At 58.5% G+C, this 13,160-nt stretch overlaps 2 protein-coding genes across 4 annotated transcripts; both read left to right on the plus strand.

Annotated features, from left to right (window-relative positions):
• The first annotated feature begins 904 nt into the window (after positions 1 to 904).
• KCTD11 (potassium channel tetramerization domain containing 11) lies at positions 905 to 2,923 on the plus strand. Its single transcript, XM_042915223.1, has one exon. It carries the CDS (start codon positions 1,087 to 1,089, stop codon positions 1,783 to 1,785), a length of 699 nt encoding a protein of 232 aa, XP_042771157.1. The 5' UTR covers positions 905 to 1,086; the 3' UTR covers positions 1,786 to 2,923.
• A 380-nt stretch (positions 2,924 to 3,303) lies between these two features.
• On the plus strand, positions 3,304 to 5,263 carry TMEM95 (transmembrane protein 95). Of its 3 annotated transcripts, none has more exons than XM_042915996.1 (7): positions 3,304 to 3,567; positions 3,696 to 3,752; positions 3,957 to 4,037; positions 4,140 to 4,160; positions 4,300 to 4,380; positions 4,507 to 4,594; positions 4,728 to 5,263. In XM_042915996.1, the coding sequence occupies exons 1-7, from the start codon at positions 3,360 to 3,362 to the stop codon at positions 4,759 to 4,761; spliced, it is 570 nt and encodes a 189-aa protein (XP_042771930.1). In that variant the 5' UTR covers positions 3,304 to 3,359; the 3' UTR covers positions 4,762 to 5,263. The 3 variants fall into 3 exon arrangements, with proteins under 3 accessions (XP_042771930.1, XP_042771931.1, XP_042771932.1); XM_042915997.1 differs by having other exon boundaries at positions 4,338 to 4,380; XM_042915998.1 differs by lacking the exon at positions 4,300 to 4,380.
• Positions 5,264 to 13,160: the final 7,897 nt, after the last annotated feature.

Below are 13,160 nucleotides of genomic sequence, written 5' to 3' on the forward strand. Positions count from 1 at the left end.
CCGGGGACCGCCGGGCCTGGGGGCCCTCGGCGAGCTGCGGACGTGAGGCCCGGCACATCTGCGGGGCCGGCGGGGCGGACGCGGCCGCATCCGGAGCGACGCACCTGAGTCACCCTGCGGACCCCACCCCCGCCCGCGTCCGCCCGTGTCCGCCCGTGTCCGCTCGTCCAGCCCGTCCGCCCCGTCTCTCCGGTTCCAGACTCTCGGCTCCCACCTCCGCCCGGGCCGCGCGAGCCGGGCGGGGGCGGGGGGCGGGGCGCCAAGGGGGCGGGGCTGTCTCTTAAAGGGCTCCCAGCCCGCTGCCCTTAGGCCACTTCCTGGGGGCGGAGAGGACTTCGGCGGCTGCGGCGACACCCGTGCAGGCGGCGGCGCCCGGGTCCCGAGAGCACCGGGCGGCTTCCCTCAGAGTCCTCCGGCGCGCCCGGCTCGCTCTGAGCGTGCGCCCTCGCTCCCCAGCGGATCCGGAGCCGCTCCGCCGCCAGCTGCGCTCAGCCCCGCCTCCGTCGCCAGAGACCCGCGCCGAAGCCAGGCCCTGCCGGGCCTCCGACTGGCCCCCGGCGCCGTGCGCGGACTCGCCCGCGGCGACAGCCATCGACCCGAGAACTCGGAGGCTGGGTCCTTCCGAGGGTGGGCCCGTGCTCGCCACCGTCACCTGCTGGCTGGACTCCGGAAACCCGCTGTCTGAAGACCGCAGAAGAGATTTGCCGACCCACCGCCCTGCATCGAATGCGTCTGGGCCGAAAGCTCCCTTCCCTCTCTGGCTTCTGTTCCTTTCGGCCGGCCGTGTCTGTGCCCGGAAACCGTCCCCCACTACCAACGTAGCTGGGGTGAGCCCTAAATCTTCCTGCCTTGTGTTCCGACCCGTGCATCCAACCCCGAGAGAGTCTGAACGAACCTTAGGACCCAGTTCTGCCCACGCCCGCGGTGTTTGCGTTTTCTTCTCTGTCGGTGTCTCCTGTACTCCCCAAAATTTCGCCTCCTCCTGTGCCCTCTTCGCCCCCCTCTTTTGGGGGCCCTGTGACCCTGAATGTGGGGGGCACACTCTATTCCACCACTTTGGAGACCCTGACTCGCTTCCCAGACTCCATGCTGGGGGCCATGTTTAGGGCGGGCACCCCCATCCCCCCCAACCTCAACCCCCAGGGAGGTGGCCACTACTTCATCGACAGAGATGGCAAGGCCTTCCGGCACATCCTCAATTTCCTGCGGCTGGGCCGCCTGGACCTGCCCCGTGGCTATGGGGAGACGGCCCTGCTCAGGGCAGAGGCGGACTTCTACCAGATCCAGCCCCTCCTGGATGCCCTGCGGGAACTGGAGGCCTCTCGGGGGACCCCCGTGCCCACAGCTGCCCTGCTCCATGCCGATGTAGACGCCAGCCCCCGCCTGGTGCACTTCTCCGCTCGCCGGGGCCCACACCACTATGAGCTGAGCTCTGTGCAGGTGGACACGTTCCGAGCCAACATCTTCTGCACCGACCCCGAGTGCCTGGGCGCCATGCGGGCCCGATTTGGTGTGGCCGGTGAGGACAGGGCAGAGGGAGGCCCTCACTTTCGTCTGGAGTGGGCCCCCTGTCCCGCAGAGCTCCCTGAGGTGGAGTATAGGAGACTGGGGCTACAGCCTCTGTGGACTGGGGGGCCGGGGGAGCTGCGGGAGGTGGTGGGCACGCCGGGCTTCCTGGAGGAGGTGCTGCGGGTGGCTCTGGAGCACGGCTTCCGCCTAGACTCCGTCTTCCCTGACCCCGAGGACCTGCTCAACTCCCGATCTCTGCGCTTTGTGAGGCACTGAAAACGCGGCCCTCCCGTCTGCCTGGGAGGGGGAGAGAACGGACAGCAAAGAGAATGAGAGACTCCCCCCGCCGCCACCACCTCCGAAGCCTCTTCTTAGCTCTGCCTCTGGAGCTGTGAGGGTCAGGGCTACACCTTGACTGGAGCCCAGATGTGGGCAGGAGCTCCCGAACCTGAGCCGTGCAAAGGGTCTGGCTCGGTGCTAATCCTGGGAGGGGCGGGGAAGATCCCCTGGCTTGCTCTTGCCCGAGGCTGGGAGCCTGCAGTGTCTCCCCGTTGGAGCTCAGGATTCAAGGGTCTAGAGAAATAGGGACACCTCTCTGCCCAGGCTAGGCCTCGCAGAACCCTGGGGGGGACTGAAGAGTGGGAGAAAGGAGGACTTTGAACTGCTCTGATGTGGTCTCCTGGACCGTGGCTTCTCCTGCAGCTGGATGGCCTGGCCAGGCCTGACCGAAGACAGACCGGAACATTCTGGAATATGGGAAGGGGGATCCTTTGCTCTGTCTCAAGTCACCTCCTGAGGGAGACAGAAAGGCCACACCCCACCCCACGGTGGCCTAAGGGAGCTAGGAGAATCCCCATTTGCTATGGGGCTGGAGCCCCACACTCTAGAAAGCCAAGTTTTTAAAGGACCCTCCATTGGTGGTGGAGCTGGCCTTTGGGAAGAGGGTGGCATCTTCTTGGGCCTTGGCCTTACTGCCTTCATGTGTGCACGCGTGTCAGCCAGAGTGTCTGAGCGACGTCTGGGCCTCTCACATCCAGGCTCCCGTCCGTGTGACAGTCTCCCCGTGGTCTCTGCCTGTGCAGGCCTGTTTGGGGTTGCCCAGCAACTGCTTTGGCGCTGGGTACGTCTGCCATATGGGTGTGAGTAGATTGAGAATTAGTAGTTGAATCACCAGGGGGGGTGTGTGTGTGCGTGCACACATGTGTGTTCGCCTCCCCGCGTAGGCACGAGGGGCCTGTGGAGGCCTGGGTCGCCAGGGGCTTCCTGGTGAAAGGTAAGAGAAGTCACTGGGCCCCGCCCGCCCTTGGAGGCCTGTGTAGAACTCTTGGTTGCTAAGGCAACCGTGGGCAGGTTGCTAGGAGAGAGCTGGGAAGGCCCAAGGCGGCCCAGGGCAGAGGGGAGATGAACAGAGGAGGCCGGGAGGGTTGGGTGGGGGAGGATGTGGTTTCTGGGTCCCCGAGGGATGGGATCCTCACGCACGAGTTCTTCATGGCGGGAGGCGGGGGGGGGGGGGGGGGCGGACTCACTCGCTGTTTATCGCGGGTCACGAACTTACAAGAAGAAAAATAAAATTGCTTTTTGGAACCTCAAACTTGTAAAGGCTGCTGCTGAGGGCCAGGGTGGGGGTGGGGGGCACTGCCCCCTTTGCAGCAGAAGCCCTGCGTTCTCTGCCCAGTCTTCTTCTGGCCCCCAGTTCCTTGGGCCCCTGCTTTGCCCTAGCCAGAGATGGAGCGGTGGTGCTGTTCCAGAATGCTCTAGAACCCCGAACCCCGGCTGTTCCGGAACAGTCTAGAACCTCCGGGCAAAGGGTTGGATCCAGGATCGAAGCATTCCAGGCCTTCCCAGCCTACATGGGGCCAGCCTCCCTGTGCCACCCGCTAGCGGGCCTCATGTGGACGCTGGCACTAGGTGGGGTCTTCCTGGCAACCGCCCAGGCCTGTGTCCTCTGTCACCTCTCAGACCGTGACCTGTCGGGCCGCCTGGCTCGACTCTGCAACCAGGTGGAGGCTCGGTGGGAGACCTGTGAGGCCTCCTGGACCTTCCCGGCCTTTGCCTTAGGTAGGATCAGACATCCAGGGCCCGGCCCGGCAGCATGTGGCTTCCCAGCTGAGCCCCTCGGCCACCACCTGAGTCCCCAGCCCTGGGAAAGTCAGGAAAGAGTCACAGGTCCTTGCCTGTCTCCACAGATGAGGTGTCCACGAACAAAGTCATAGAGAAGACTCACAGAGTCCTGAGGGTCATGGGTGAGATCAAGGGCGAAGGCATGACCTAGGGGCTTGGATGGGCACCAGGGAGGGGGATGGGAGAAGGGGCCTGGGGAGGCAGGGAAGGGTGCAAGGCAGGTGGAGACGACGGGAAGGTGTAGCGGGGAGGTGCTGGGTGAAGCGTGGGAGGTGCGCCTGCCCTGGGGAGGCCCTGGGCAATACAGCTGCCCTCTGTCTCCCCAGAGATCAAAGGGTCTCCCTCCTCACTCCCTTTATATTGGCAATGGCTGCAAAAGGTCAAGTTTCCCGAATACACCAGGGAAGGTACTGACGCGGGCAGGGACCAGGGGCACCCGGGCTGTCCGGTGAAGGGGTGTGTGGCTGAGTGTCTCCTCTCCCCCCACCCCTCCTTGTCTCTGGTTTCAGCTTTCTGTGCTCCCGCCTGCCGTGAGTAGAAAAGGGAAGGGGTAGGTGAGGACGGGGGACCCGAGGAGAGCCTGGCGGTGGTCCCGGAGGGAGTGGGGTACTCTGGAAGGTGGGAGCCGGGACTCCCCCGCCCCAGCTCTGGCCCAGCTGTCTCCTGCAGGGGGCAGCACCGTCCTGTACAACTGTTCCACCTGCCAGGGCTTTGCCGTGCACTGCTGGCCTCTAAAGCGCTGCCTCCCAGGTTCGGCTCCCCGCCCTCGCCTCACCCCTGCTCAGATCTCTGAGCTCGGGCTCCCCCCCGCCCCGCCCCGCCACAAGGACAAGCGAGGTCCCCAGGATCACTCACTGCTTCCTGGGTTCCCTGCAGGAAGTCACGATCTTCGGGAAGCCAGGATTCTGCTCCTCTCTGTGTTCATAACTGTCCTGCTCCTGGGTGTTCTGAGCCTCGTGGTGGAGTGAGTGGGCAGATGGCGGGTGTGGCCTCGCCACCCTTGACCCCCCAGCACCTTCTACCACCGTCCCTGTGCCCTCTCCTCCCGGCTGCCTGCCCTGCCCCTCTCAGGCCCCCCATTCTCTGTGTCCCCTCAGGTCCAGACACTTCAAAGCAAAAAGTAACATGTGAAGACAGCCTCCCAGCCCCCACGTCCTTTGGAAGGGACCCGCCAGCCCCTCACTTCCAATCCCAAAGGCTCAGCCTTCCAGACCCTAAACCCAGCCGCCTCCGTGATCCCAGTGCAGATGTCCTCCAGGGGCCCAGGCACCCACAGCTGGAAAGTTCCTCCCCTCCGGCCCTCAACTAATCAGCCAGAAGCAGTCACTGATTCCAGGAAAATGGCTACAGGAGGAAAGAACCCCTTACACACACACACACACACCGCCGCCCCCACACCCCCTTCTGCCTGTTCTCGGAAAGCGGGGGCTGTTTGCCCCAGAAGCTGCTCTTGGCCCTCCTCTGACTGATTGGGAATCCGGGAAGGAGGGTTCTGGAAAACTCCCTCCCTTTAGAGTGGCGACCACATCAGTCAGCCTTCTGGCATGCTATCCCTCCATTTAACATTGTGAAGCCTTGGCCTCCCACAGAGGCCTCCCTCCTGCCAAGATCAAGTAAACCTGCTTTTCAGTGGCCTCCGCCCGGGCCTGGCCTCTGTCTACAACTAGGTGGAGGGGGCACGGGAGACTCGGTGTAGCACAACAGTTCTCAACTGGGTGGGGCGTGGATGTCACACCCCAAGAGACGTTCGGCAACATCTGGAGACATTTTCTATTGCTTCGATCGGGGGATGTGCTACTGACATTTAGTGGGTACACACGAGCACCTTATGATGCCGCCGGCACCTTATGATGAACGTGGGCGTCCTCTGCGACACAGAGTTGATCTGCCCGACACCTCCGTCGTGTGTGGTTCAGAGACCCTGGCGCTTAGTCCGCTGGCTATCAGGAGCTTGGGGTTGGGTAGATGGACGAGGAAACACAAAGAGAGGCCTGTCGCCAACCCCAAGTCTCCGTCGGAGGGGCTGGGCCTGGAAGGGATCCTGACACACACCTAGCCCGGTGGTTTTCACACTGGGTATCTAGAGGCTCCAGGGCAAAAGTTCTCATCCGGCTGCACATCGAAGTCACCTGGGCCTTAGGTCCAGAGATTGTGAATTTAGTGGTGTGAAGGGGGGCCTCAGTGAATCTAACTTGCAACCAGCCAGGGCTAGAACCATTGTTTTTGGGGTGTCCATAAGGGTCCTGGGGATGGGGAGGGTGCCTACTCCTTCTAGGAAAGTACGTTCGATATTATTTTACACATTCTCGTCCAATTCTTTCATTTTATACCAAAAGGAAGGAAGAAAAGGAGGAGGGAGGACGGAAGGAGGGAGGAAGGAAGGAGGGAAGGAAAGAAGAAGGAAGGAAGGAAGGAAGGACAAAGGAAGGAAGGAGGAAGGAAGGAAGGAAGGAAGGATGAAGGAAGGAAAGAAGGAAGGAAGGACGAAGGAAGGAGGAAGGAAGGAAGGAGGGAGGAAGGAAGGAGGGAAGGAAAGAGGAAGGAAGGAAGGAAGGAAGGAAGGACAAAGGAAGGAAGGAGGAAGGAAGGAAGGGGGAAGGAAGGAAGGAAGGAAGGAAGGATGAAGGAAGGAAAGAAGGAAGGAAGGACGAAGGAAGGAGGAAGGAAGGAAGGAGGGAGGAAGGAAGGAGGGAAGGAAAGAGGAAGGAAGGAAGGAAGGAAGGACAAAGGAAGGAAGGAGGAAGGAAGGAAGGAAGGAAGGGGGAAGGAAGGAGGAAGGAAGGAAGGAAGGAAGGAAGGAAGGAAGAAGGAAGGAAGGAAGGAAGGAAGAAGGAAGGACAAAGGAAGGAAGGAGGAAGGAAGGAAGGGGGAAGGAAGGAAGGAAGGATGAAGGAAGGAAAGAAGGAAGGAAGGACGAAGGAAGGACGAAGGAAGGAAGGAGGGAGGAAGGAAGGAGGGAAGGAAAGAGGAAGGAAAGAAGGACAAAGGAAGGAAGGAGGAAGGAAGGAAGGGGGAAGGAAGGAGGGAGGAAGGAAGGAAGGGGGAAGGAAGGAAGGAAGGAAGAAGGAAGGAAGGAAGGAAGGACAAAGGAAGGAAGGAGGAAGGAAGGAAGGGGGAAGGAAGGAGGAAGGAAGGAAGGAAAGAAGGAAGGAAGGACGAAGGAAGGAGGAAGGAAGGAAGCAAGGAAAAAGACCCGAAGATCATATGCCAAGTTCTTACAACCTGCCCAAGATCATACAACAAGTCACGTCCGTCCACCTGACGGACGCTTAGCGAGTACGCGTCGGGCGCCAGGCAGCGTCACTGCCCAGCCTGGGGTGAGAAGCCACGACTGCCGACCGCCCGGGCACCACGGCCCCCTCTGGTCTGCAGCAGCCCTTCCCTAGCCCTTCTTGCCTGTGGAATACGGTAGGCCTGGCCCTTGACCCTGACTTTCAAGACTCTCCATCAGCAGCTCCCCACGTCTTACTTGGTCCTCGTGCCAGAGCTCACCGATCTTGGCTCTAAGTGGAATCTCCACCCGAACGCCCCACAAGCCTGTCGGAGTCCACGAGTCCAAACCCACCTTCCTCCCCGACCCCGCCTCCTCCTCGTGATCTCCCTCTGGGCTAATGGCGGTGCCAGGAGGAAGGGACATCCCCCTCCTCTCCCCGCCGCATGCCTGCTTCTCATCAGTAAGCCGTCCACCTTCGTAATCCTTTTTGGAATCTGGCCCCCATGTGTCCCCGGAGCTTTATCTCAGCTCTGCCCGCCCCGCAGCCCCGCTGAATCACTTGCCCAAACACTTTGTTTTCTCATGGCTCCTTGCCTCTGCCCCGGCTTGTTCCTGTACCCGGGATGCCCTTCTCCTTTGGCTCCGACATCACCTCTTCTGAGAAGCCTTCTCGGAGCTCCTGAGGCAGAGTAGAATGTCCCTTCTCCAGACATCTGTCATGGGGCACCAACGTCAGGTGGCGGGGTGGGGGGTTCCTTAAAAATCTTCCCTCTCGACCATGCGCTACCCTATAAAGCCGCTACCTGAGGTTTTGTCTCTGCTTCCCCAGAACCGGGCCCGCGGTGACAGCAGGAAGCATCTCTGGCCATCTTGATCCCTCCTCTTCTGAACCTTGGTGACACCCCCCCCCCCCCCCCCCGCACATGAGTTTTTCATGAACTTGTGACACAGGAGGCCGGCGGGGCTGGTGTTTTCTGTGCAGGGAAGGCCGACGGCCTGCCAGGGCAAGGCTGGTTCTTCTGAGCCCCTCACAAAATAAGAGGGGCCACGAGGGCTCTGGCAGTTTTAAACCACGGACCCTAAAGCCTTTGACATGCCTCCTCCATCAAGAGGTAGGGTCTCTGTAGCCTTCCCTTGAACGTGGGCTCTACGACGGGTTGACCAACCGAATGAGGCAAAGTGAACTGGGCCACTCCCTGGGCCAAGGCCTTGAGAAACTGGCAACTTCCGCCCTCTGCCTCTGAGGACATTCACTCTGAAACCCAGTGACCATGCTGTGACGATGTGCAGGCTACAGGGAGAGTCCACCCTGTGGCGGACGGGGGGGCGGGTTTCAGTCAAAAGGCAATACCTTCTGCTACCACGGGAGCGATAATACAGCCCCCAGCTGTCAGGCCACCTGCAGACTTCGCGTTTTTCCAACGATGGCCCCAGACCCAGTAGGGCAGAGAACTTGTCCCCACCTTGTCCTCTTGGAGTTCCAGACTCTCAGAGCCCAGGAGCGTGATCAAGTGGTTGGTTTAGGCCACTAGATATCACTACTCAGCAGTCGAGGACAGTGGGGACAGAAGAAAGGAGCCTGGGACTGGGCACCTAAGGGCCTCACGACACAACTGGCTGTGTCACCATCTAGCTACGTGCAGGAGAAACATCACTCACCAGCTTCAGCCTTAGTCTTCCTACCAGTGCGGAGCCCGATGCAGGGCTTGAACTCATGAACTGTGAGTTCATGACCCGAGTGGAAACGAAGAGTCGGCTGCTTAACTCTTGAGCCACCTGGGCGCCCCCCTACCTGCAAAGTCAATGTTAATGGTGGCTAATGTATGGAGACGATGTGTCAGACACAGCCAGTTAGCTAAAGCTGTGTAACAAATGATGCCAAAGGTTAATTGTCTAAGGCAATACACATCATCTCATAGTTTCTGTGGGTCAGAAATTCGGGAGAAGCTTCCCCGGGTGGTTCTGGCTCATGGTTTCCCATGAGGGTGCTTCAAGACGTCCATCAGGGTTGCGGAAGTCTAGGGTTTGACCGGGGCCGGAGGATCATCTCTCAAGATGTCTCACTCACGTGCCTGGCAGGTTGGCGTTGGCTTGTTGGCAAGAGGCCTCGGTCCTTTGACTCGCGGAGCCCCTCCACAGGGCTCCTTGAGCGTCCTCATGACCTGGTGCCTCGGTTCCCCCAGAGCGAGGGGTCCAAGAGAGCGGGGCAGAATCCTCGCGGTCTCGTACGAGCTCACTCGGAAGTCACACACCATCCTTTCTGCGACATCCCTCTGATGACACAGAGGAGCCCTCGTCACTGTGGGAAGGCACCGTATTCAACAGTGCTGGTGCCGGGAAGGAGTTTCATCGGCAGCCACTTGGCTACCGGCTGGCGACCACCCAGCTGTGTAGACACAGCTAATTCTCCAATGACACCGAAGGTACGTACCGCTAACAGATGCAGCTCGAAGAGGAGGGCACAGAGGCCCAGAAATGGGAAGTGACTTGCTCAGATTCACAGGGGGGTAAGTGACAGAGTCACAGGATGCCAACTCAGGTGGTCAGGCTCCCAAGGTGGGGTCTAAGCTACCATGACCCTGAAGACAGACCTTCAGCTCCTCTGTGGCCCGGAAGGCACAGGGTGGATTCAGGACCGCTTCCACTCCGGAAAGCCAACCGACAGACGCGTACAGGGTGGTGGGCTGGTGACTCCAAAAACTAGCAAGACAAATGCAGCCTGGGAAGGATGGGACCTGGGGATGGGGTGATGGGATGGGAGGGTTTCACCCAAGGGTCTAGGGAGAGCCAAACTTGGGGGCCCAAACAGTGAGGAAGCAGGGACGGGTTGACCAGAGAATGCTTACGGTGAGGTCTGGGCACTCCTGTCCCCATCACTACCAGCAAAGGAGCTCTTGGCGTCAAAAAGTCTCCTTGGCCTCACCCTACCCAGATGGCATTGTCTCACCCACTTGTTCAACAAAGGTTACTGAGCGCTTATCGTACGAGCCAGGCACAGGACTGGGCAAGAGGGACGCAGCAAGACCCAGGCGAGGTAAAGTCCTTTTCTACCTGGAGCTTGGAATCTAGCAAGGGAGATAGACAAGTTACCGGCAAATTCTACAAGAACAACGAGTGCGATGATGGGAAGGCGCAGGGATCTTGGGGTTTGGGGGAAGGGAGCAGATCAGGGAGGGACAGGCTTCCTGCGCTCAGCCAGATTGGGATAAGGGTGGGAGGACTTCCAAGTAGAGGGAAGAGCCACACAAAGGCTCTGAAGAGAGGTGATTTCCCTCGTTGAGAGGTTGGCGTGGGTAAGGCGGAAGGGGAGAGCCCAGTGACTTCAGAGATCAGGGCAGGAAAGTGGGAGCTAAGGGGGAACGAACGTGGTTCTCCAAAGGAGAGGGGAGTTTTCCGCAGAGCGATGGGCCCTACCCCCGACCCGAACCCAAGGCCGTAGATGGGGAGGACCCCAGCAGGCCTCTCTGCTTCCCCTTCTGGTTCCCTGGCCTGTGGGGAAAGACTTGGCCGGTGGTGCCAATGTGCTCATCCTTCCCGGATACAGAGCCCGCGGGGCAGGGCAGAGGTTGGGGAAAAGCAGACGAAGCGGGAGTGATGCCAGATCTGGGCCTCCAGGTTTAAGGGTGAGCAGGACCCCCCATCGTGGCTTAGAAGGGGCGCCCCTGAGGGTGGTCGGACAGTGCTTCCCCACACAGGTGCGGATGACAGAAGCTTAACTCCAAAAGTAAGAGATGAATAGGGACAAGGGGAGGAATAAAGAGGCCTCTCTGATTCCCTGGGTTTTGTCCAAGCCCAAGATGAAGGTGGGGCTGAGCCTCTGTGTCTGGTTTCCTGCTGGGGCAGAGGACCTGGGCCCGGGGTCCAGTCAATAACGCCCCCTCTCTTCACCGCCTCTCCATCCCGTCGCCAAGGCCGAAGCAGGGCCAGTCTCTGTCTCCAGAACCAATGGGAAGAGCCCCTTCCCTGAACTCCCTGCTCCTTCTCCCTCACCTTTGCGCAGCCCCTTCCTGCGCTAGGCTGGTTCTGTCACTCCTCTGTTCAAACCTTTCAGTGGTTATCAGGGCCCTCAGGCGAGGCCCAAGCTCCTGACCATGTTCTCCAAAGCGTTGCGGAAATCCAACCAGGGCCATGGTCGTGGCTGCTTGTCCACTCGGGTCCCCAAAACCTGGCATGGTGCAAGCTTGCTGAGGGGGGTGAACTGATGCCCGGTCTGGCTTCCACCAACCTCTCTGGCTGCACCTGCCTTCATATACCCCCAAGCGCGCTTCACGCACACGTTCAACTCCCAGAGGACCCCGAGGCACTGGACTCAGAGAAAACTCAGGCGTTACACGCTCTTCCTCGAAGAAGCTCACGGAGCCACGTGTTTCCCACCAAGAACTTGGGCGACATCAAGACGAATCTCAAAAGCGCGTTGAGTCAAAGAAGCCAAGTGCAATTATAAACAGTGTGTGACTCCGTTGATAAGAAGGTTGGGAGCAAGCAACAGTGATCTTCGCTCTATAGAAATCAGAATAGTAGTTGCCTCCGGGAAGTGCAATTGACAAAAAACGGGCACGAGGCAAGTTTCTGGGATCGTTGGAATGTTCTGAGTCTTTTTGTACATTGGCTGACGTGCATTGCGCCACGTGGTTAAATCTGGGCATGTTACTGAATGTGAGTTATACCTCAATAAAGGACTGTCAGTATACAAAGTACGGTAACGTTCGCACGAATATGACAATAACGAAAGACCCTCCGTGTCCGGATTAAAGAGCACATCAGATGTAAGCAAAGAGAGAACAATGAGCTGGAAGATGGACCCAAGGAGATTATCTAGATGGCAACACAGTGACACAAAGATTGAAAGATACAGAAGGGAGGCAGATTACATGGAGGACGGGTTGAAAAGGTCTAGCATACTTTTTTTTTTAATTTATTTTGAGAGAGAGAGAGACAGAGAGCGAGTGGAGGAGGGGCAGAGAGAGAGAGAGAGAGAGAGAGGGAGAGAGAGAATCCCAAGCAGACTCCATGCTGTCAGCACGGAGCCCAGCATGGGGCTTGAACTCACAAACTATGAGATCATGACCTGAACCGAAATCAAGAGGTGGCAGCTTACCCGAGAGTCACCCAGGCGCCCCTAAAGGGGCTAGCATACTTCTAGCCATAGTCCCCAAAGGACCAAAGAATGGACGAAAAAGAATATTTGAGGAGATACTAGCTGAGAATTTCTCCAAACTGATGAAAGGTATGAATTCACAGATACAGGAAATACAAAATACTAAGAGAATAAATTAAAAAAGAATCTCTTCCTGGATACTTTGTAAAGAACTACAAAATACCAACGATAGCTCTTTTTTTTTTCTTTTTTTTTTTTTTAGAAATGTTGACACTTTTTAAAAAAAGTTTATTTATTTATTTCGAGAGAGAGAGAGAGCGAGCACAAGCAGGGTAGGGGCAGAGAGAGGGAGAGAGAGAGAGAATCCCCAAGCAGGCTCTGCACAGTGTGGAGCCTGACGTGGGGCTCGAACTCACGAGCTGTGAGATCATGACCGGAGCCCAAACCAAGAGTCGGACGCTTAACTCCCTGAGACACCCAGGTGCCCCACCAATGGTATCTCGAAAGCAGGGAGAAGAAGGCAGATCACCCGCAAAGGAATGACCAGGTGACTGAGCAGACGTCTTCCCCAACAATATGCACCTGTTATATGCCCACACTGTCCCAGGTGCTAAGAACGCTAGGGTGAACAAGACAGCCCCGGCCCCTACCACGCGGAGCCCACGGTATATCAGGAACAACAGACGTGGAGGAAGCAATTACAGCGTGATGAGCTGGCCTGGCTGGAGGGCACGAGAATTGGCAGAAACATCAAACAGGTAGGTCTGTGAACTGGGAAAAATTTCTCATCGGTGCCGCAATACCCTGTGTGTTTACCGAGATGGGGTAGGTTTTTTTCCTCCACGGGACTCTCGGGGCAGCTCACACATCCTTCCGAAGACCTGGTGACTTCCTCCCTGGACCCCTGGAGGAAAGGGAGAGGGCTGGTCCTCTTCAGACCCTTCTTCAAAGTCCTAGACTTTCTCCTGTGGCCACAGTCCAGGTAGCAGCGCGCAGAGGCTACGTGGGGGGAAGGAGGGTTATGCCAGAATGAGGCCACTTAAATGCCAGTGATGGGGAGGGGTGTCCCATGGGATGGGGCTTAGGAGCCCACTCCCAACTTCTCCCCACCCTGCACCCACACACAAGACCTTCCACATGCTCCCCAAAAGGTCCCTTTCAGGGGCAGCACACTGGACCCAGGTTCAGAGCTGGGAAACGGACAATCCCTCCAATTTT

This window comes from Panthera leo, chromosome E1 (genome assembly GCF_018350215.1).
Source record: "Panthera leo isolate Ple1 chromosome E1, P.leo_Ple1_pat1.1, whole genome shotgun sequence".
In the NCBI taxonomy this organism is placed as follows: domain Eukaryota; kingdom Metazoa; phylum Chordata; class Mammalia; order Carnivora; family Felidae; genus Panthera; species Panthera leo.

What these genes read in the sequence shown, in the direction of transcription:
- KCTD11 (XM_042915223.1), top strand. Translation starts at nt 1,087, where the DNA reads ATGCTGGGGGCCATGTTTAGGGCGGGCACCCCCATCCCCCCCAACCTC.
- TMEM95 (XM_042915996.1), top strand. Translation starts at nt 3,360, where the DNA reads ATGGGGCCAGCCTCCCTGTGCCACCCGCTAGCGGGCCTCATGTGGACG. An exon ending in CAGAGTCCTGAGGGTCATGG is followed by an intron (nt 3,753 to 3,956) that starts GTGAGATCAAGG and finishes CTGTCTCCCCAG; the next exon opens with AGATCAAAGGGTCTCCCTCC. An exon ending in TCCCGAATACACCAGGGAAG is followed by an intron (nt 4,038 to 4,139) that starts GTACTGACGCGG and finishes CTCTGGTTTCAG; the next exon opens with CTTTCTGTGCTCCCGCCTGC.